This window comes from Salvia splendens, chromosome 1 (assembly GCF_004379255.2).
Source record: "Salvia splendens isolate huo1 chromosome 1, SspV2, whole genome shotgun sequence".
NCBI classification, from domain to species: domain Eukaryota; kingdom Viridiplantae; phylum Streptophyta; class Magnoliopsida; order Lamiales; family Lamiaceae; genus Salvia; species Salvia splendens.
This window is the reverse complement of record NC_056032.1, coordinates 388,652-412,652: the sequence shown is the minus strand read 5'-3', so window position 1 is coordinate 412,652 and position 24,001 is coordinate 388,652. Positions and strand designations below refer to the sequence as shown.

The following is a 24,001-nucleotide window of genomic DNA, read 5'->3' as shown; positions in this document are numbered from 1 at the left end:
ATATTTGCGTGTGGTTTCAGCTTCTGAGAAAAGAAGGCACTCGAGGCTTGCACAAAGGGTGTTTTGCATTCTGCAAAATCTTGCACCAATGCGGTTTGTTAACATGAACTCTCTGTGTTTTGAACAAGGGCGTTTGCATTGTTCACCAGAGTTGGCCCTCAAACAACGATCACCTTCATCCTACTCAAGTGGTGAGATGGGCTTGAACAAGTGAAGATTCAATTTATTTGAGGCTTGTAGCAGGAAAATTCACTTTTTTGTACACCAGAAATTGTTACCTGTCTTCTTATACGTCTATTGTTGTTCCAGTGTATCATAAATACGGTATATTTTTTATTTGTCATTTCTTCGTCAAAATTATCACGCGTTGCTTGATCAACTGCATTTCCTTTTAACAATTTTAAACAACAAGTGCAGTCTCAAAACTAAACAATATATTCTTATTAGCCACGTTAATAACTATGATATCTACATTATAAATTCAGGCTAATTAATCTTTTAACTGATATGATATGATACAATACTGTATTATATAATAGAACAAAAAATAGTAAAATATAAATTACCATTCATTTTTATTGGTTAATTAATTATAAAATTAAATATCTCCTGAAAACAAAAAAAAAAGACAAAAGAAACCCATCATCAACAGCAAGTTGCAACTTTGCCTTTCCTCATCTTCTTCAAAATAACGCTTCAGCTTTCAATCATTTCGTCTGAGGATATAGAGTCGATCAGAGGGAGAATCTCTCGAAATTGCCTATGAAGAACTCATCGTCCTCCTCCGCTGGTAAATCTGCGTTAATTTTTTCTGTCAATTGATTGAAAGTAAACATGTGTGCACAAGTTGTAATTCCTATTGTTTATCCGCATGTTTCTGCTGATTGCTTCGAAGATATAACGTCGATTTTTAGTTTATAAGTTAATTTCTGATTTTTAGTTTGGATGATGGTTGTAGGATCAATGAAAGCAAAATGGGGAGTGTCCTCATCCGATGTTTTTTATCATTTCAGCACGAGTGGAATGTCTGTTGCTACTGCAACCGGAATTACCCATCCTTTAGGTTATTTCTTTCTCTATTTAGCACCTATCATTTTTTCTGTTACAATAGTTTTTTTTCTTACTAATATGTATGCTAAATCTTTGCCGGTGATACCTTTCCTTTTATTTTTCTGAAAAAGAAAAACTAGTTTTGAGAATTTGGGAAGTGTTTGGTGTCTCTTGCTTGGGAGAGTGTTTGCAAAGCTATCAACTTGGATTTGTAATTGATATGCTACGATACTGTATTAGAGCATCCGCAGCGGTGGCGAAAGTCGCCACCGCCGTCCGCGCCGTTGGCAAGGCGAAGGACCGCCGCCGCTGCAGCCACGCCGCTGCTCGATGTATCGAGCACGTCCGTGCCAGCGGACGCACACGTGTCGCCCTCCCATTCGTCAACGGCATAGCCGTTGAGTTTAAAAAAATTTATTTTTTTTTTTAAAAAATCGGTTTTTTAATTAAAAAACCGATAATAAAAAAAAAATTCACTTCCCCAAAAAAAAATATCCGTTTATAACCGTTTTTTACACCTTTTTATTTTTTTTTCATTTTTTTACCCCAAAAATACACACTTTCATCTATAAATACCCCCAATTTCCCAAAAATTCACACTTTCACTACACAACTCTCATCATCATTCTCTCATCTCCATTCTCATCTTCAATCTCTCATATCCATTTTTATTGTGGTTTTTTTAATGAATTTTAGTATTATGAAAATGTTTTTGTGTAATTGAATTTTATATTAATTGTGCTCGTCCTTGCGGAAGAGCACAGTTGTGGGTGTTGTGCTCTTGCCAGAGAGCAGGCATGAATAGTACCGCCCGGGCCCACAACCGTGCCGCTGGCAAGCGCACGGTTGTGGGTGCTCTTATACTTATAATAGAACAAAAAATAGTAAAATATAAATTACCATTCATTTTTATTGGTTAATTAATTATAAAATTAAATATCTCCTGAAAACAAAAAAAAAAGACAAAAGAAACCCATCATCAACAGCAAGTTGCAACTTTGCCTTTCCTCATCTTCTTCAAAATAACGCTTCAGCTTTCAATCATTTCGTCTGAGGAAATAGAGTCGGTCAGAGGGAGAATCTCTCGAAATTGCCTATGAAGAACTCATCGTCCTCCTCCGCTGGTAAATCTGCGTTAATTTTTTCTGTCAATTGATTGAAAGTAATGTGTGTGCACAAGTTGTAATTCCTATTGTTTATGCAAATGGTTCATAATGGTGGGCCCAATTGTTTATCCGCATGTTTCTGCTGATTGCTTCGAAGATATAACGTCGATTTTTAGTTTATAAGTTAATTTCTGATTTTTAGATTGGATGATGGTTGTAGGATCAATGAAAGCAAAATGGGGAGTGTCCTCATCCGATGTTTTTTATCATTTCAGCACGAGTGGAATGTCTGTTGCTACTGCAACCGGAATTACCCATCCTTTAGGTTATTTCTTTCTCTATTTAGCACCTATCATTTTTTCTGTTACAATAGTTTTTTTTCTTACTAATATGTATGCTAAATCTTTGCCGGTGATACCTTTCCTTTTATTTTTCTGAAAAAGAAAAACTAGTTTTGAGAATTTGGGAAGTGTTTGGTGTCTCTTGCTTGGGAGAGTGTTTGCAAAGCTATCAACTTGGATTTGTAATTGATTAGTGTAACAAAACGGTGCTTTTGGTGAGTAGGTCGATAATTTGGTTCTTAACCCACAGCATTCAGTCAGACGCTGTAACTTTGATACGAGTGTCTTTTCCTTAGACTTATGGCTGATGCTTAAATGATAAGATTCATAAAAAACCAAAGCCAATTGATAGCTCCTGTACATAGAACTTTAAACTCTAAGTCATTGTTTCCCCCTTTTTTGTTTATTTTATTTTTTGGGAATGAAGTGACTTAGTATATGTTGGAATACAGATGTTCTGAAGGTCAGGCTGCAAATGCAGCTAGTTGGCCAAAGAGGCCCGTTGACTGGCATGGTGTGCATCAATACTTGATTTTCTTTTTAATAGAAGAAGCTTCTTAGTTAGTTATATCTGGTGGTGGATTCGAGGATGAACACTTTTCTCCTGGTTCGGTGTAGGGAAAACTTTCTATGCAAGTAGTCAAAAGTGAAGGACTCAGGGCCTTGTATTTGGGATTGACACCTGCATTAATGAGGTCAGTTCTTTATGGGGGTCTCCGTTTAGGCTTATACGAACCTTCAAAATATGTGTGTGAATTGGCTTTTGAGTCCCGCAATGTCTTGATGAAGATTGCATCTGGAGCATTCTCTGGCGCTGTTGCAACAGCACTTACCAATCCTGTGGAAGTGCTGAAGGTACTGAAAGTGATGGATATCGAGCTGTCTCTAGAAAATTCCAACTAACTGTGCTTTGTTCTTAGGTGCGGTTGCAGATGAGAAGAACAAGCACCCTTGGGCCGATCCAAGAACTGCAAAAAATTGCTTCAGAAGAGGGCATTGCAGCCCTATGGAAGGGGGTCGGCCCTGCAATGACCAGAGCTGCTGCATTGACTGCATCACAGCTGGCAACATATGATGAATCCAAGCAGGTGAACCACCCTTTGTCGCAACAAAGTTAATTTTTCATTGTTTTAGTTTATTCTCATGACTTGAGGCAGTCTAACATTGTAATTTTGTCATCCCTCTTTTCAGATGTTGATGAACTGGACTTCTCTTCAGGAAGGATTTTATCTGCATCTTATGTACTTGGCTTCCCCTTGTATAGTTTTAATATTTGTGCTCTTTCACTCTCCTGTGGAACTTGGAAGCTTCCTTAGCTTGGTTAGGCAGTAGATAGTCTTGAACTAATGTGGATCTTAATAGAAATACTATAAGATATGCTGAAAATAAATTCCACTCTATCTGGTAATTCATTGCACTACTCCAGAATTCTTTCTTCCTGGACTGATTGACACTATACATATACTTACTGATACTAGTACCATGGGAGGGGGAGATTCTGTAAGTTTGAGATACCTGAAAACTGCTAACACCTTTAAGGAAAATAATGTCCTGATATCTAGAGTTAATCATCTACCTGTGTAACAAATAAGGAGAAATTCTTTGCTTCTTGCCTACGTGATATTCATTTGAACCTTCTATGAAAATAGCAAATTTTAGCCTGAAACAAGCTGGTCTCATAATTTTGCATCATCTCAATAGTTGTCTATGGAAGCTAGTCTCATAATATGAAATATGCAAAATAGTGTAATGAAGAAGCATAATAGTTTGGAGCTGAAAAGTATGACGAAATACCTTAAGTTGCTCTTGCATGGTTAGTGGACATATCCCAATTTAGAAAATTTTCGATGGAGTCTCTATGCTTCAATTTTCAAGAAAAAGGTTAATCACAAGTTGTATGGGTGGGGATCTTTCTGCTGTTTCTAAATTATAGTAATTCTGCAATTTGTCATTTCTTATAGTGCGAGTACTATAGCTGGAACTGTGAGTACCATTATGACTGCGCCGGTTGATATGGTTAAAACAAGACTTATGCTGCAACAACAATCTCAAAGAGTTGGAAGCTACAAAAATGGCTTCCACTGTGCCTATCAGGTTGACTTATTCTTTCCTTCTCATTTAGCGTTAGATTGAGTGTGTTGGGGTTATCCTTTTTTCTTTGAGTAATTCCCACTCCCTAGTCATTCATCATTTGAGTCTTTTCTACGTGATTTTTTTGTAGCCTTTTTGTTTGAACCTTCTATGTTAGATGCATACTTATATGACAAGCATTTTTGTGTACGGTTCCAGGTTCTGCAAACAGAAGGTCCTCGTGGTCTTTACAAAGGGTGAGCACCACTTGTAGTTTCATTATGATTCAACTTGAATTGGGCCGATTACCATACTAATCGTCTGGGATTGAAAATCAACTAGGGGGTTCGCGATGTTTGCAAGATTGGGTCCACAAACAACTATTACCTTCATTGTCTGTGAGCAGCTGCGTGGACTTGCAGGACTCGAGGCACTCTGACTCGCTTATAGTTATACACATGATTCAAGAACTGAAGATGGATTTACATTTTGGACGCTTTGTCCGATTTTTTTCGAGTGGAAGTTACAAGTCTGATTGATTACTCACAGGTACACAAGTCACCTGCGAATGGATTTGGTGAATTGTTTTATAAAATGCGACATAGATTTTTCCTTGATTGGTGCCACTTGTAGTTAGGGGTCAAGTGCTATCTCATCGTGGGATAATATAGGAAATGTGGGATTTAAATAATTGGGGGTTTCGAGTTGAATGCTTTTTAAAGTTTGTGTAGTTGGCAATGTTGGAAATAGATCATTTCCCTGTTGCGATAGAGTTTGCTATATGAATCTTGAATTCTTTACAACAATTGAACATGTAAATTTGTTGAACAGTTTTGTGATTGCTTCATCTGTTTTTTAAATGTCAAACTTGGAAAATACATAGTTACTACTTTAATAGTGTGGGGCTCCATAAAATTTGGGAATCCTTTGTGGTACCACCACTTTAAATCCTATACCTTGGTATGAAACTTTAATATGATCCTTTTTTGTTTCGAATTTCACATTAATGGTAATATATACTCCCTCCGTTCTATAGTAGTGGAGTCATTTTGCCATTTTGGTACATTCCATAGTAGTGGAGTCATTTCCCTTTTTAGTAAAAGTTAACACATTTCTTCTCACTTACTTTACTCTCTCTTACTTTATTCTCTCTTCATCTCTCTACTTTCTTAATCTCCGTGCCGAAAAGAAATGCCCCCACTACTATGGAATGGAGGGAGTACTATGTAGAAATAAATAAAAATATCCATAAGTAAAATAAGGTTTGTTTCTCACTTTTCTTAGTTACTTACAATTATCCATAAATCTAGTGGTAGAGCTAGACAATTTACAACAGCATATAGTGTACTGAACAATATTTATTTGAAATCAAAATAAAAACTAAAATCAACTTACAATATGAACCACCAAAATCATATTTTTATTAGTACTTATAATTTTTTTAGTATTAAGCTTACAGAGGAATAACAAATAATATTTCTCAATTTTAACTAATTAAAATAATAATGTGTTAAAAAACTAGTACTCTAATTTTAACATAAAAAACGAAATACCTCTATAAAATATAAAAATTCCCACGTAGCATATGTTATCCAGAGAATTGCATATAAAAATATAATTTTAACATAAAAAACGAAATACTCTGCCTGTCTCAACCACCATAAACTATAAACAATTTTGTGTTTTCCTCTGCTCACATCTAAATTTGCATATCATAATAAATTAATTGTGTCTATTTTTAGACACTATTTCATGTTAAGGAATATCACTACTTAATTCTAGGAAGGACCTATTCTCTATCATCTTCAGATTTAACCCTTTCAATAAGAAAACATGGTTCTATTTATTTTCACATTCTAATTCAGAATGTTCTTTTACACGTTTACCAATCCCTCATCACAAGCTTTATAAATTAGTGACATTCATCATATTTATGGGAGTGAATTATCTGATTAGAATCTGAGTTCCCACTCCCGTTCTAGAAGTAATGATTCATAAATAAACCGTTTTTAATTTTCCTTGAATTTTCTGATCATGCAAAATTTAACAAGCTAGGCACCTTTAGTTTTCAAGTTTCAAAATTGTGTGCTAGCAATTACATTTTCCACACATGTCTTTTTTATTTGTCTCTTTCTTCGTTTTTTTGTAAGATTATTTTCCTGGGTGGGTGGGTGGGGTTGGGGTTCGGTGTGATTTTGTTAAGAGGTCTTTCCCTTAACCACAATTCGACGAACCTTGTCGTCGATCTAACACTCGTCTGGCGCCCTCAACACGGGGTCGGAGGAATCCAGAAGCTGCTGTGCGCGAGAGCTCTCGTCGGGCAGCACGCTTGCTAGAGTTTCTTGATAGAATAGTTACGAGTTGTGCGCGGGATCTTCCCGTCGGGCAACGCGATAACTAGGATTTGATAAGGGGTCACGTAAGTAGAGCAAAATAATATTCTTTTTATTGATTGAATGAATTGATCACATTCCTCCCTATTTATAATACTAAGTCCTAACTTATCGAACAAGAAACGAATATATGTAAAGATATGCAAAACCCTAATAAATCTAAACTAATTAAATGAAGAAGGAACAAATCTAAACTAGACGAAGGAGGCTCGTATCAACTCTCCCCCGGTTAAAATCCACCTTGTCCTCAAGGTGGAAACCACGAAGCAACGATGATAGTTGAAAGCTTTGGCGATGCGTATCCTCCGGGATCAAACACATATCGAACAGTTGAATGTCTTCCCTCACACAGCAGCGCCATAAACATACACTCATACGTAGCATGCTCTAGTTCTGCGTTATCAATGCAAGCCCTCATGAGGGAGAGATCCATTGCGAACGTTTCCCCCACACCACAAAGCTTCTTGTTGATCAAATCATAATTCGAAGCATGACCTTTCAAGATAAGCCCCGTCTGTGCCATAGAAGATAAAACATTCTCAATCACCTCTCCATTGTTATATCTGCAAGCACCATCTAAACTCGAGCTGTAAGTACCCAAACCCGGCTTGATTCCTTTACCAATACAACCACTCTTCTCCTTATCTTCTAACCATGTCTCCTCCTCTTCACCAATCTTCTCATCATCTTCATTACTTAGCTCTGGACCCGCCTTAATCAATTGCTTCTTGTTTTTGGCATGTTCCTGGTTGATTTCAATTTTGGACAGGTCGTCGTCTGAAGAAATGTCGTTGCTGTCGAAAAGCTTCAAACGATCCATTTCTGGGGGATTTCGTGGCGGTACGTGTGCTACCTCCATGTCTGCCAAATCCTCCGTCATATCCTTCTCCAAATCGACGTCATCCACATCCTCAGCTAGATTATCGTCATCAATATTCTCCTCAAACACATCATCTTCGTCCGCATAACATAGGAGACGATGGTTACACACGTGCCCCATTACCCCTTTTTCGGGGCAATTCCAACACAATCCCAAACGGGAACGCTCCGCCTTTTTCGCCCGAGAAACCCGAATTAAAGGGCGGCGCTGCTGCTCCGGAGCCCGTCCTGAACTCTCCTGTGACGGCCCCGTACCAGGTGTAGACCGAGTCGGAGGGTGTCTGCTGTAGGTCACCGTCGTGCCACGGTTTTCCCTGCTCTGCCACGGTCGACGAGGATCAGCGATCGGCTGGGGTTGAGGAGCCCTGCTTGCTTGAGGGTCAGCAAATTCCAATGTGTGAGCCATTGTTGCATTCGCGAAACTCTTCCTATCAAAACGGTGGAGCACATCTTCCAAAAATTCTTGCCACGTGACGAATTCAATATTTGCACAATAATTAAACACCCACTCCGAAGCCGGGGGGTCAAATAACATCACCGCATAGTGTATTCGTTGTACCTCCGGTATCATCAAGTGATCAAAATAGTAATGAACCATGGATACCCAATTGGTTGCATCACTGCCATCGAAGCGCGGCGGCTTCGTTGACACTTGATTCTTGTCAAACCCCGTCGCCGCAGCATGGTAACGATGGGAGGGGTTCCAGCACGACGTACGAGGCGTGAATCCTTGCTGAAAGTCTCCAAACTGCTCGCGCTCGTAGCGATTCCCCGGCGGGTCCCATCCCGAGTTATTCCTACCCCTCGCGCCGCGACGATCCCTATCGTCGAACGCCGCATCGCGAGAACCCCAAGTAGGGATACCGCTGCCTCGATACCCCAATTTTCTCCTCCTACCGACATCATACTCCTCATCATCATCGTCGATCCCCAGCGGAGGCTCTGTCTCACGCGACAGATATGGGTCCAGATTATCAAAGCGTCGATCCGTCTCTTCCCTCCATAAACCTAATTTATCCATCTTCTCCAGCAAGCGATCTAATTTCCCACTCACGGTATCATCATGATGAGAATCACCGTGTGGACGCCCCTCCAATTCATCATCATCGAACGGTTGCCGTTGAAACACCTCGTTACGTCGGATGTTGAAATTTGGACGACGCGAGGCTCTGTTCGCGAACGTATCTGGGCGATGGCTGCTCCAGGCTGTTTTGTCGTTGTTGTTGAATCGATTCATGAGTACTCTCAATGAAAGCACCAATTGTTAAGAGGTCTTTCCCTTAACCACAATTCGACGAACCTTGTCGTCGATCTAACACTCGTCCGGCGCCCTCAACACGGGGTCGGAGGAATCCAGAAGCTGCTGTGCGCGAGAGCTCTCGTCGGGCAGCACGCTTGCTAGAGTTTCTTGATAGAATAGTTACGAGTTGTGCGCGGGATCTTCCCGTCGGGCAACGCGATAACTAGGATTTGATAAGGGGTCACGTAAGTAGAGCAAAATAATATTCTTTTTATTGATTGAATGAATTGATCACATTCCTCCCTATTTATAATACTAAGTCCTAACTTATCGAACAAGAAACAAATATATGTAAAGATATGCATAACCCTAATAAATCTAAACTAATTAAATGAAGAAGGAACAAATCTAAACTAGACGAAGGAGGCTCGTATCAGATTTACTCCTAGTAAATACTCCATGTGCAATTTTTTTAGCAATTAATGAATAAATTTGACTGGATGCTTCTTAATCGAAAATTATTGAATGCCCGTTTCATAAGCTAGTTGACTACTATCCACTTGAGCATGGCAAAATTTATTTTGGTTTAACCACAGATCAGATGTACCGAATCCGCCTTTTAGCGGAAATCGGTTAATCCTGTTTGACCGGGCTTGTGGATTAAGGCCGAAAGTTTCCTAGCATGTGGCCGGTTTGAACCCGTGACCTCAAGGTCACCACAACTCCACGCTGCCAACTGCGCTACGACCCGTTGGTATGGCAAAATTTATTAATACGACTTTGAAATGCGTAATTAGAGAGCACTGTAATATTAAGGAAAACTTGACGTCACAAGTGAATTTTTATTAATATAACACTATTAATGCTTTTACTGAAAATGTTAAAACATCCAATCAAATGACAAAAAATATACATACTTTATTTTATATTCCTAATATAATTCATTTTGAAAAATGGCTCATATCTAAGTTTTCAGTTGAGAAAGTTCCCGAGATCATCATGAATTTTCATAGTTGAAACTATGGTAATTGTAGACGTAAAAATTAAATTAGGTCACGAAAGTTACATTGCGATAATTGTATGGCACGTTTTAGTAGTGATGCCTTATTTTTTGTCAAAGAGATTATGCTTTTCTTGACTTCCTACAGATGGGTAATCGTGTCATTACGCTTGCAAAATATAAACGGCGTTTTGTTGCCGGCGATGGTATTGATGTAATAATATGAAAGAACATCAGCTAGTTAAATTATTTTGATAAATTAATATTATAATCCTTTATTTTCGTGTGAGTAACTAATACGGAGTAGATATTAATTATGAGTTAATACCGAAATTTTTTATGAGAGCAGGAGAGGAGAGAAAAAAAAATCATGACGGAAAAGAAGAGAAATCGATGAGAGAACTGTTTATTTTAATTCTTCATTTTTAATTATGATCAAATATTCAAACAACATAACAATAAATTATAATTAAATAATAATATGGAGATTATCAACTCACTTTCATAATAAAGCAAAAGTCTAGTTCCTATCAATAAATTGTTTCAAAATTTATAAAAATATTAAAATTAGAAAAATTATCTTATACCTTGGACTCTTAACCTTTCAATAACCCTCAATATATTAAAGAATTATTAATTGTACAAGTATGTGGAGTAGTAATTATTCGTTCTCGTAACAATTTCTCTCTTATTCTCATATTCGTTCGTTCACGAAAAGTGTGGTGCTACCTAGTACGCAGGAAAAAAAAACACGTGTGGAATAGTAGTAATAGAAAAATTGAATATGGGTGGAAATATTGATACATGTCAATTAATGGAAAAAATGAATATGGGTGGAATTATCGTCTATTCACCGAAAATGTCAGCAGTCAAAAATACTCCTAAATGCTAGAGTGAAATTGTTAATTTAAAATTACTATATACTTGAATTTTGAATATTCATTTTTACCATATGTAATTTCTACACGAATTTGTAATGGAGTATATTTATGATAGATATGCATGTGGTGACGTGAGAAAAAATTCCCTAGTCTAGGTATACCACATGGCAATATGACGTGGTATGCCCCACCAATATTATGTTGCCAAATGGAAATACACATGTCATGTACTTCCAGCTAGAAGCATAAACAATTTGGAAATAAAAATGCATTTTCATTTATTAAGGAAACTATCCCTAATGATATGCATTTTCTTTTAATGTGTATACTAAAAAAATGAATGGTATTATTATCGTCTCGCACCAACAATTTACTGCTTTTCTTTTATATTGATATATATACATAAATTCAATTTATTTATTTAATGGATTTTTTTATTTGATGTATGCATAATTTAAAATTTGTTAGCATTGCACACAATAGATTTATTATTTTAAATAATGATAATGTGTATGTTAAAATATTAATTAAGATATATATATATATATATAATGATATGATAATGTGTTATGTTAAAATATTAATTAAGATTGCTAATAATATAAGATGATATGATGGATTTTATACAATAGACAAAATATTTAGTATAAAATTCAATATGAAATTTAAGAAAATAAAATACTACTTGTACTATTAATTACGGTATTCAAATTAAGGATTACAATCTTATTTCATACAATTAAAATGAGATTATTGTTTAACATCAACTATAAAATTAAGAAGATAAAACTCTAGTAGACATAATTATGTAGTCTATTATAATTACTTAACAATAAAAAAACAAATACTATAAAATAACGAAGAGAAGACTAAAATATATATAAAGAAATAATCTATTAATTATAAACATAGCCAAAAACATATTTACTTGACTAAAAGTAAAAAAGATGGAGCTTGCGTATATACATTGTGTGTATATATGATTATATATACTCATATGAGAATTGTAAAAGTTTCCTTAAAACATCATATTATACCATTATAAGCATTTGGCCATGTATGCTATATATTTCCATTTGGCAAAATAATATTGGTGGGGCATACCACATCACATTGTCATGTGGTATACCTAGACTAGGGAATTTTTTCTCGTAGTGACGTGTCCACCGCCGCAAATTGTGGTTTTGGTTTAAGAGCATCTCCAATAGCTACTGGACAAGCAATAGCCCAGTCATAGCTTAGCCACAAACTCCTCTGCCACATCATCAGCCCTAAAATCCTTATGTCACATCATCAGCACTAAAAACAAATAATTAACAATCACACAAAATACGGAATTCAACTTACGACACAGACACGGGAAAATGCAATAATTTCATTTAAATTAAAAAGGTACATTAAAAAATTGACATAATTAAAAAAACCCCTAACGTCGTGCAGTCCTCCGCGTCCACAACTCTTCAATTAAAATCCTTTTGGAGTCGAATATGAGCTTCCACTTGGCGCATGTCGGCATGTGCTTGGAGGCGGCTGGCGTCATCGTGAGGTACCCCACTTCATACGTTCGGGGTGGCCACGCCGTGGCTTGGACCGGCTTCGTTATCGTCGTTGGCCCAACTAGTCAGTTGTCAACCTTCATCTTCGACAATCATGTTGTGCATGATAATGCAGACGTACATTATATCAGCAATGCAGTCGACATCCCACAAACGTGTTGGACCCCTAATTGCCGCCCATTGAGACTGGAGCACACCAAATGCGCGCTCCACGTCCTTGAGCGCCGACTTCTGCCGTTCCGCAAAATATGCATTCCTCTCATCCGATGCGCATCTGATCGTCTTCACAAAGACGGGCCACCTAGGGTATATCTCATCCGCCAAGTAATAGCCCATATCATGCTGGCTCCCGTTGGCGACAAAACTGATGGCCGGACCGACGCCCTGGCACTGCTCGTTGAAAAGGGACGACGAGTTGAGGACGTTGAGGTCGTTGTTCGACCCGGCTACCCCAAAATACGCATACCAAATCCACAGCCGGTAATCAGCTACGGCCTCGAGGATCATCGAGTGATTCTTTCTCTCGTAGCCGGTCGTATAGAACCCTTTCCAGGCAGTGGGGCAGTTCTTCCACTCCCAATGCATACATTCTATGCTGCCTAACATACCCGGGAAACCATGCTTCTCCCCGTGCATCTGCATCAGCTCCTGGCAGTCTTCGGGGGTAGGGCTTCGAAGGTACTGCTCACCGAATATTTCAATCACGCCCTGACAGAAATACTTCATACATTCAAGGGCAGTCGACTCGCCGATGTGGAGGTACTCGTCCAACATGTCTGTCGCGCCTCCGTAGGCCAGCTGCCTGATTGACGCAGTGCACTTTTGAATAGGTGTGTGGCCGGGTCTACCAGACGCATCGTGCCTGAAGCGGAAACACTTATATCGACGCTCCAAAACGTCAACAATACGCATAAACAGGGCTCTGTTCATCCTAAAACGCCGTCTGAAAAGGTTGGCGTTAAACCGAGGCTCCAGTGCGAAGTAGTCTTCGTATAGCCGCTGATGTGCAGCTACGTGATCCCGCTCAATCACTGCTCGGCGGTGGACAACGGGTCGAGGTCGAGGTACCGCCAGCTGCAAGGCCCGTTGTAGCAGCCGGTCTATCTCTCGGGACGTACAGGCATCCAAATGTTCGTTCAAACGCCGTTCGTACTCCTCAGCATCCCCACCACTATCACTACTACTACCACCCGCGTTACTCATTTTGCGTTGTTGATCTTCTACAGAAATTAAGATAGAGAGAGTACTCGTTAAAACAAGTGGTGCGAATGAAAATGACTTGCAAATCGCCTATATATAGAGTTCCGAAAATAAAAAAATCAAAAATCCGCTCACCGGTCGCTCGCCGATCGGGAGGCTGCAATAGAGGCGAGCGGATCGGCGAGCGCCCGGGAATCGGCGTGCGCTCGCCGACTGCAATAGTTCAGCGAGCGGACCGGCGATCACCAAAAATCGGCGAGCCGGTCGCTCTCCTTTTATTGGAGATGCTTTAAGACAAAGTGTTACAGCATCTGAATGCGACCGTCAAATGATGAAATTCAAAAATAATAGTCTCCCTGTACCTGTGACATATTTTTAAAAACACATAGTATTTTTTAGATATTGGTATTTAATGGTTAAATAGAAAAAAATAAAATAAAGTAAGAAAAATAGATTAAAAAAATAAATGATAGAATAAAGTAAGAGAGGTAGAGTGTTTCTTGTTGGCAAAAAAGGAAATGTCTCATTTATAGTGAGATTATCCAAAAACAAATACGTTTTACACATGGACTGATGTAGGAAATACTAATAATAATTACTACTACTATAATGTAACGATGATATTGTAAGATTATATCAGGGCTCAAATTAGTCTTTACTTGACTAATTCAAATATAGTCCAGACGCGCTCCACGAGCTTGATTTAATATTCTATTGAAAACTGAATGAAGAAAATAATAGTCTAAGAGCATCCACATTGGTGCGGATGTCCCGGCGGACGTCCCAAAAACACCTCCCGCCACGTCATAAGGACCTCACACTGCACTGCCACGTCATAAGGACATCCCACTGCACAATGGCGGAGATCCCCAAGGATATCCCGACGGACATCCACAATAATAAAAATTCACAATTTCACAAATATGCAATTTACGGAATTAAAATTTCGACACGAATACGGGGAAAATGCAACGATTTTATTTTTAAAAAAGCATACATATTTAAATTAAAAAAAAACATCCCAAACAAAAAAAACGATTCAAACAAAGTACATGTTATGCCTCGAATCTATATAGTTTGCCGCTAGCCGACGATATGATATGTTTTTGTTTTAGGCCTTCATTTTCGACGATAATACATGCGTTAGAGTTTTTTAAAAAATCGTATATATAGAGTTTGCAACGAGCCGTATATATAGAGTTTGCAACAAGCCGTATATATAGAGTTTTAAAAAAATCAAAAATCGTGACGTCCGTCGTGGCACCGCAATGGCGCACGTCACGACGGACGTCGCCGGAAAGCCTCGGATGTGCGGTGTCCGCAGCCGAAGTCCGCATCCGCCCCTCCCTCACCTAATGGCGGACGTCCCGCGGGACATCCTCCCTCGCGGATGCTCTAAATTAAACTACAAATCAAAGAATTGATGATGTAAGATTTACATGGTTACGACTTACGATTGTAAAAATCTATATATACAAAAAGCTAATTAAAATTTCACTATCAAGAATAACAACCATTCTATTGATCACTTGGTTTTCACAACACTCATTGCTATAAATCCAGCAACTAGTTAAAATAACAAATAATTACAAATCAAGCAACTAGTTAAAATAACAGTAGTAATTTGGTAATTAGTACTAATTATTCAGTTATATACTCCCTCCGTTCCCACATAACTTTTTTCTGCGTGGAGTTTAAGAAATAGATATTTATTATTAAGTAGATAGATAAAAAATAAGGGGAAGAAAAAAGTAGAGAAAATAGAGTAGAAAGTGAATAAAGAAGAAAAAATAATGTAAGAGAAAATAAAGTAAGCGTGAGAAAAAATATTAATTATTATTATATATGAAAATGACTAAACTATGAGGAAAAAAGGAGAGTAATTATTAATTGAAAGTAATATATTTGCATATAGAAATCATCATCCTTAAAAAATTGGAGTATTGCTATTAGTTTCAACGATATCTTGGTTATTAACAGATAAAAAGCAACGCTTTTATAAATAAAACAATAATTAAATTTAACCAATTTTAGATATAAGTATCATATAATAATATGATCTTATGTTGATATCGATCTCATCTGTTTATTTTATTTTGATGGATTAATGAAAAAATATTCATATCTATCATTTGTGAGGAACACGTCGAAGAGAAAAGTTGGGTGGGTCCACCCTGCCCCCAATTCCTTCTAGAAGAAGATGGGGTATAGCAGTATAATTAATGTACGAAACCGAAGGCTGGTCGTATGAAACGAACTCCTTCTAGAAGCTATAATGCATGCCATCAACTAGATCAGATCTATCTTTTTTATTTAAAAAATAAAAAGGACCGTGAAATTTTAGATAATAAAGTACACGTAGCGACAACTGATAGCTCTCGAAAATAAATAGCTACTAATATAATATGTGTGCCAAACATACTAATATTAAATTACAAATTAATTAAAACACGGATCTAACTCGTGGAAACTAATTTTATTCCAACTTGCATATTCTCAATTTTGGATCGGCAACCAATGTTGGATCATATAGGAATAGTATTATCACAAGGTTCCAACCACATGTTATATCATATTGGGATAGTACTATTATCACAATTAAAATGCTACTGCCTTTTTTATGTTTTTTTTTCTCGCAGACAAAAGTAGACTTATTAGTGTATATTATTTTGAAATTTGGTGATTACTCGAGATTCGTGTTTTCGTTATTTAATTATATTTTAGTTTAAGAGTTATTAATTAGGTACATATAGTTATATTCAACTAGACAATACTATAGTGATATTTATAGTATTGAAATTCAATATGTTAGCTAATGGTGTAATTGACTGTTAGGAGTATATGTTTTAGTATCAAATATATTATGTAGGCATACTATCAAGATAATTTTAATAACATGAGTGAGACCGATAAAATATTACAGTAATTGGGATGTAGATCTGATCAAAACAATAAATCTAATAACGAAACACTAATTAATTGGACGTGGAAAATACTCATCTGATACGTTTTGTGGATTCAATCTAGATGCTAAGTCTTGTACTAGTATATTAGTAATCCAGTCAAAGTAATTAGGTTAATGTAACAGTCTAATTTTGTTTGCATAAACAACTAAAACTAAAAGTATCAATTTGGGATGATATATAAGGTACATAGAATAGAATAGATTCAAATATTTAACACAAAATTCTACTAATAATCAACGTATTACAATTGTTTAGAATATTGATGGAGAATAATTATAATCGAGAATTCCATGTAAGTAAAATAATAAAGTGAGAAAAAGAGGTGTCGGCCTTGAGAGATTACCCAAGAAGTGTCAAACAAGACAGCCAAACTCACATTTCTTCTTTACCTAAAAACCCCCCTTTTATTTGCCCTATATATAAATACACACGCACACCATCACATTCACCTGTATATATATATATATATATATATATCATGTGCGTGTGTGTAGAATTTTGATTTTGACAATGGAGCAAGGAAGAATGTTATTTGATGCATCAGCTTACATGTTGTTCGAGGCCACCGGCGATTCCGAAGAGCAGGATTCCGGCGCCGCGGCGGAGGCGGAGGCGGAGGCGAAGGAAGATGCGCAGTCGTGCAGCTACAGCTCCTCCGCGCGGCTGTATGAGGCGGTTTACGGCGGTGAGGATACTCGCGCAGCGCAATTTGATAATTACTTCGACGACGACGACGACCGCGGAGGAAGCGACGAAGAGGACGGCGTCGTCGATCAATACCGCCGTCGGAGCCGGAGCGCGGCGGTGGAGCCGGCGAAGGGCTGTGAAGAATCGATGAGGAATGAGAGAGAGGGGGATAGGCTCTTCTGGGAGGCGTGTTTGGCGTCTTAGAAAATCCTTAGGGGGGAAAGGAAAATAAATTGTTTGTTTTCCACTTAATTCTTCCAATTTATTTTTTAAGCAACTAATTAGTGAAGGATGCACGAGAAATTTCTTTGCAAAAAATTGGCAAAGAATCATTAATCTCCAAAATTTGATGAACATATTTTTCTTTATCAGATGTACTGTATAATATTCACACAACTGTACATAAAATTTCTTCGTCTTGCTAGATTTAGCATTAGCTTATTCTTCATCCTTGCCATATAATTTTATTTTATTTTGCTACGGAAAATGGTATTTTTGCAATGATTCGTCAATATTTTAGTTTAGCGGAAAATGTTATTGAGTTCCGTAATTGTATTCACCTGTTGTTTAAACATTCATTGATAAGTAAATAAACATTTCTTTTATGCATCCTGGGAGTTGTGTTAATTATTTTTCTCTTAAATTCATTATTAAGGTCATCCTAAGATGGAGCACTACAAATTTATTTAATATAAAAGTGATTATTGTCAATATACATCTGTCAGTCCCTCATGCAAAATATGGCATCTTAGACTTTATTTTAAATAAATCAAATCAAATCAAATCAAAGTAAGAATAGTTACAGAAAACTACTTATTGAATGTAACTTGTGATAGTCAATTAGTGACGGCAACAAACACTCAGCACACGCCACAATTCAGGAAAATAACTAAATACAACCAAAAAATATTGTTTTATGGAGTACAAGAAAATACCAAATTAGCATATCTATTTATAGTTTATTTAGATGATTACTATGAATACACAAGAATGACAGTACAGTAGTATAAGTAAATTTACCACATTTCAAGAAGAATCTTGTTGATACACTTGTAGTAACAATTAAAGTAAGAAATAAGGTACAAATTCATCATTGATTTTCTGGAAATCTAAACTTTGCCGGTGGAGCAAAGGGGAGAAATGGAGCACTATGTCAGCCCTAAACTGAACAGTGGCATACAGTTACAACCAACAAAACCAAACCAATCTATGTCCATCAATGCCTAAAACATAGTAGTACCACATAAATTAATTTACATAACCAGGCATGGCTGAAAATTCTAGATATTAGCACAACATAACTAAATCTGTAATTGATCAAACAGCTGCATCTGGGACATGTAGCTGCTTCATTATTACAGATTCTCCGACGTTGTCGAACCACATCCATGTCCATGTCTTGGTTGACAACGTCGTGGAGTTCCTGTATGGCTGCAGAGGGTTGGTTCTTAAGTCCGGAAACAGTCGAGCTCATTCTCGAGTCTTCTCCGTTCCTGGTGCTGAAGAACGAGCTCTCGACCCTACTATCCGACACGGAGAGGCTAGAATCTGCATTGAAGGGAGAGGAGCCACTCTCCTGGTCTCTGCACAGGATCCCCTCCAGCTGCTAGCAAAATCCCTTTTTGGCATTCTGGTTCTCATTCAGCTGCCTCAAGAAGACTCACAGCTAGTCTCCATCTCCTGCTGGCTGTCATACTCCTCCTCCTCCTCGTCAGACTGCCTCTCTGACGAGAGAGAGGATGAGGGCGAGTAGCCCTCATCGCCAGCCTCGTCTCTCTCTCGCAGCGTCTTCGTGATGAGTGTCTTCAGCAAGTTCATTACATGAACTGCATGCATTAGGGCAGTTAATGGATCAGACATCTGCATAGAACAACCATATAATATCAGCAACCCAATTAACATTAATTTCTTCAAAACATCAAACCAATATAAAGTAATCTAAGCCACCTGAGTCATGTTTGGGGAGAACACCATAGCAATGTTTCTGGCATTCATCTTGTTGGATTCTTCGTGCTCGACCACGTCAGCCATGAGATCAACTGCCCAGTTGAGCAGTGCACCCTCGGTTGGTTGCAGCTGTTTGATCAGCTCGACTGCCTCCTCCTCTGTATTGCACTGCAACACCTGCTCTGGAGAAAGCCCGTCAAGAACCCCAGACGGGAGCTCCCTAAACCACGCCTTGATCAAACCGGCTAGGCAATGAACGTCAATGTCCTCAGGCACAATGCCCCGATTGAGCTGGTCCCTAACATGCTCCTCCTTGCCATTCTCCGGATTTATCCTAAATATCCCTTCCGACTACAAAAAACATTCAGACACACCGGTCAGTCACCTATCAGCTACTAAATCAAAGTAACATCGTCTAAATCAAGAACTCATGTTGGCTCACTAACCTTAAGACCATCTTGTGAATACAACCTGTCCTGCATCAACAACAATATAGTCGGGACGCTGTTCCCCCTATTGTCGTAGGAGCACTGCATCGAGTCAGCTGAGACCCCAAACACACTGACACTGCATACACAAGGTCATTGAACAACATATACCAGATAAAATGCAACAAAGGAATTACAGTGGATCACACGCCGTTAGAAATTTCTTGAGACCTCAACATCCCATTAACTTGAAGTCTTAGAATTGATTTTGAGGTCCCATGAATCTTTAAAGAAGTAGGAGTACTACTTTTCATATACATGAGCACTAAATTGTAGTTTCGGTTGCAGCTACCCTAGTAAATGTGTAATAACTATGACCAGTCAAATCTCCATTATTGTTGTACCACACTAGCTTGAAAACACAGCTGAATGGTATGATTCAACACTTCCTTCTCATCTTCGTTATAGCTAATTAGAGGCTAGTAATCTGTATAGCAACCTAATCGGATTTGTTGAGTTAATAACTAGGGAGTATGAATAATACAAAGCATGATTTCCAATTTCTTTACTGCAAAATTTAGTACTGAAAATATAAAATTCGAAATCTTGAGATTTAGCTACTAAATTTTTGATATTAGCACAGTATCACTTGTTAGGAAACATCAGATCTACACACATACAAATGAAAAGACTACTTTTTTAGGGTTCCTTTTTTAACAAATCCAGTAAATTTTTCAAAAGATAAGATTTTAAAAAAAAAGTTGAAAACTTTACAACAGTCCACCACACCGAAAAGCTTAAAAATTTTACAAAAATCTTTTAAGATAAAACGGCTAACACAGAAAATCAACACGAAAACAAAAAAAACCTAGAAATTAAACTTGGAAGGAAAAAGGGGGGAATGATTTGGAATTCCTTGATACCTAGCACTGGGAGCTCTACAAGGAACCTCAACTTCGAACTCAACAGGGAGCCCTAGAAAACCGTGGAATCTATCAAATGTGACATGAGTTATGTGCTGAACGTTTGTGGGCCACCCGATTTCCATGGGATGGAGGGCTGAGATGACTTCCTGATCTTGCCGGTCGATGTTGCACGTAGACACCATTGATTTCCTCAGAGCTGACAGAATGAAATCAAGCAAGGAGAGCTGCTGCTGCTGCTTATCGTGCTCCTCCGCCGCAGCGGATTTTGAGCTCTTTCCTCCGCAGCCACCGCCCCTCGTCACCATAACCATCCCAGTCATGGTTTGAAGCACTTCTCCCTTTCTCTTGAGAAGAAAGAAAATCGAGTTTTGTTTTTGTTTTTATGGATGTTGCTGCTGCATTCAAGAAGGGTGTAGGGCTTTTTGAAGTTTGAACTATTCTTATTACACTGTTAATTCAAACGGCCATTCATTTCAAATTCTTGTTTGTCCACTTTTTAGATTTACTTTTTTTATAAATATTTTATTTCTTGTCTTTTACCGTTTTGGGTTTTTGTTTTGTGGTATATTTCTTCTTTGCCACTTGGATTGTATGTCGTGCTCTTTTTTATTCAAAAAAATATTAACGTAACAAAACAAAGTAAATAAGCAATATCTTATCTTATGTATAAAAAATAGGCACCATGTATCATTTGAATCTTGTGTGGCCAATATTGTTTATTGTAATGCTTTCTGGAAGTACATGGAATGAAACTATGAAAGCATATACAGTTAGAATTGTATGAATATAGTTGGATATGAATTAAATATAGGAGTACTTAAAAAGGTAATTGAACCGAATTTATTGCATTTGGATATTCCAAATTAAGTTGAGCTATCAATTTTGAAAGAGAATTAAATTTGATCTATTTAGAAAACCAAACGGGAAAAAATAAGTTGAAATCTGAAAAAAAAATACTAGCCCAATTGATTAGTAATCGTAATTTATTTGTTATGTGGATAAAAAGTGTGGAAATATATGGTTGCATGTGTATTTCAGTTTCAGGAGTTGAATTAGGAGGCGCTAAAAGCTAGTAATTCCTTTAATCGCTTTCCCTCAAGTGATCATAATTATTTGAAGTCTATGATAAATTTATTAATATAGCATTAAATTAGGTGTTCAATAATGAGAAAGTTACCTGACGCCTAACTGAAATTGGACACACTTCTATTACACATTTAGATGTGCACACCAAATCTTATCAGTCTTAATACTCATATGTAAATAATACTCCTCCTCGGCTATAAAATTAAGGGCAAATCGGACAATTAGCATCTTCTTCTTTTGTAGAAGACCGTTGGTCGAAAGGTGGTTAGGTTAACGTTAAGCCGTGAAAGGCCAACAAAAGTTATGCTCTTTCTTACAAGTAATGAAATATGAGAAATTAGTACATTTTTTATAATTATTTTTATTGTTAATTATTCGAAATGTAGAAAGAGTAACTGCAATGTGCCATCTATGTAATCTACAATTGCAATTATAATACTGGTTATACAATAAATTTTACTACATGATAATAACAAAATAAAAAATACTAATAAAACTGAAAGTAGTAAATTTTGATATATTCTTCAATATATATATATATATATATATATTTTTGCAATATATTCTTCACAAACGTCCATTCCATAGGAATGGAACACTCTTTTGGCATTTGTAGTAGCCACCAAAATAATAAAAATAACTTGACAAGCAAAAAAAAACAAGGAACCCTCTTCTTTAAAAAAAATTATAAAAGGATTGTCAAAATGTCTATAATTGGTACGAGAAAGAAGTTGTTTCACTTAGTAGCAATAGGTAGTAGAAGAGTTTTTGGTTTAAGTTTAAGTTTCCCTCTACCTACTCTCTAACCAGTGGCGTATCCAGGATATTTGATTCGGAGTGCGGAATACATGACCAATAATTATGTAACTCATTAAATTAAGATAAAGACAGAGAAATGGAACGTAAAAAAATAAATGAACCAAAACTTGAGAGTGGTAGGACTCAATCTTTGGCCTACCAAGTGAAAATGTTTTTGCTCTGCCACCTAATCTCTTGCAATTTTAGTTAATTATACCTCAATACTAGTGTTAAGTAAGTTGTACCCCCAAATTACCCCTGTATACGCCACTGGACTCTAACTACTAACTACTGACAATTGAAGAACCATGAATTAATATTAGTAACGAGCTTGTATTATTATTAGCGCGGATAATAATATTGAACTTTTTATAATAAATTGCATACTATATCAATAAGTAATATAGTATTATTTAATTATAATACTATAATTTATTGATATTATTAAAAAATTAAGGATACAATTATATCTCTTACTATTAGTTAGGCGTAACAATATAGCCATGCCTGCCGCGCAAACTATTTGTATTACTCCTATTATGATATTTTCAATTATATAATACGGAGTACTAGTACAAAATAAAGAGATTTGAATTAATCGCCAGCCAATTAATCAAGGAGCCTCTGTTTGATGAAACCATGATTGTAGATTTTGCTGTCGTGTTTGTGTCCCAACTTTATTCGTTTAGCACTCATCATATAAGCATCCAATTTGCCAACCATGTTTTCATAATGACGCATCTTTTTTTTTTATATAGAATTGCATGTACTACACATATACTGATACTTAACAAAAAAATTACACGATACAATAACAAAACTATTACACAATATGCAATCTAATAGAACTATTACGAGTAAAGTCATGTGTCATCTCAACTTTGCCAATTACAATGTAACCTTTGTGTTATCTTAACTTTGTCGCTTAATATATTTAATTTTAGGACCAAGTATAAAAATGTACTCCTCACATATAAATAGCATCCGTAGTATGTAATTGAAAGTCAATTGAGATAATCCAAATTGCTTCTTTGTGAAGAGATAAATCATTAATTTTTGTATAATGTGAAATGCTCATATATATATAGAGAGAGACGACATATAGTAGTAGCTAGCTGAAGAAAAAGAAACTATGCCCCATATATATCCATCATTCCCTCTCATCGTGTAATATGTCATCGTCGAAGTCTTTATAATAATTGAATAATGTAGTTATTATATTTAATCGAGGAAAGTATTTTGGTAGATTAATTTTAAAAATATTTATATTGCTTTTACAAATTTTTTCTCGCTTGAGCTATATGTACCTTGTTTACTAGTAGTACTGTAAAGCATACCATTTATTAAATGGATCGATAACAAAATACCTCAAAAGGCTTAGCGATAATCTTTTGATCTATTTGCATTATAGTATTAGCTAGGGCTGGCAAATCGTGCGGATTGGGTC

At 36.9% G+C, this 24,001-nt stretch overlaps 2 protein-coding genes and 1 pseudogene across 3 annotated transcripts; 2 read left to right on the top strand and 1 right to left on the bottom strand.

Moving 5' to 3' along the window:
* The first annotated feature begins 560 nt into the window (after positions 1-560).
* LOC121805935 (mitochondrial substrate carrier family protein ucpB-like) lies at positions 561-5,427 on the top strand. 2 transcript variants are annotated; one of them, XM_042205992.1, is made up of 11 exons: positions 561-790; positions 959-1,063; positions 2,085-2,174; positions 2,377-2,481; positions 2,950-3,011; positions 3,116-3,352; positions 3,418-3,585; positions 3,689-3,738; positions 4,459-4,591; positions 4,787-4,824; positions 4,910-5,427. In XM_042205992.1, the coding sequence occupies exons 3-11, from the start codon at positions 2,147-2,149 to the stop codon at positions 5,004-5,006; spliced, it is 918 nt and encodes a 305-aa protein (XP_042061926.1). In that variant the 5' UTR covers positions 561-790; positions 959-1,063; positions 2,085-2,146; the 3' UTR covers positions 5,007-5,427. The 2 variants fall into 2 exon arrangements, with proteins under 2 accessions (XP_042061926.1, XP_042061930.1); XM_042205996.1 differs by lacking the exons at positions 561-790; positions 959-1,063 and having other exon boundaries at positions 1,933-2,174.
* An 11,545-nt stretch (positions 5,428-16,972) lies between these two features.
* LOC121805930 lies at positions 16,973-17,810 on the top strand. Its single transcript, XM_042205979.1, has one exon. It carries the CDS (start codon positions 17,193-17,195, stop codon positions 17,571-17,573), a length of 381 nt encoding a protein of 126 aa, XP_042061913.1. The 5' UTR covers positions 16,973-17,192; the 3' UTR covers positions 17,574-17,810.
* A 550-nt stretch (positions 17,811-18,360) lies between these two features.
* LOC121805923 lies at positions 18,361-21,130 on the bottom strand (annotated as a pseudogene).
* Between the last annotated feature and the right edge of the window lie 2,871 nt (positions 21,131-24,001).

Coding starts and splice junctions, on each gene's coding strand:
- LOC121805935 (XM_042205992.1), top strand. CDS start 2,147: ATGAAGAACTCATCGTCCTCCTCCGCTG. Junction 3,586..3,688: donor CATATGATGAATCCAAGCAG/GTGAACCACCCT, acceptor CCCTCTTTTCAG/ATGTTGATGAACTGGACTTC. Junction 4,592..4,786: donor GCTTCCACTGTGCCTATCAG/GTTGACTTATTC, acceptor GTACGGTTCCAG/GTTCTGCAAACAGAAGGTCC.
- LOC121805930 (XM_042205979.1), top strand. CDS start 17,193: ATGGAGCAAGGAAGAATGTTATTTGATGCATCAGCTTACATGTTGTTC.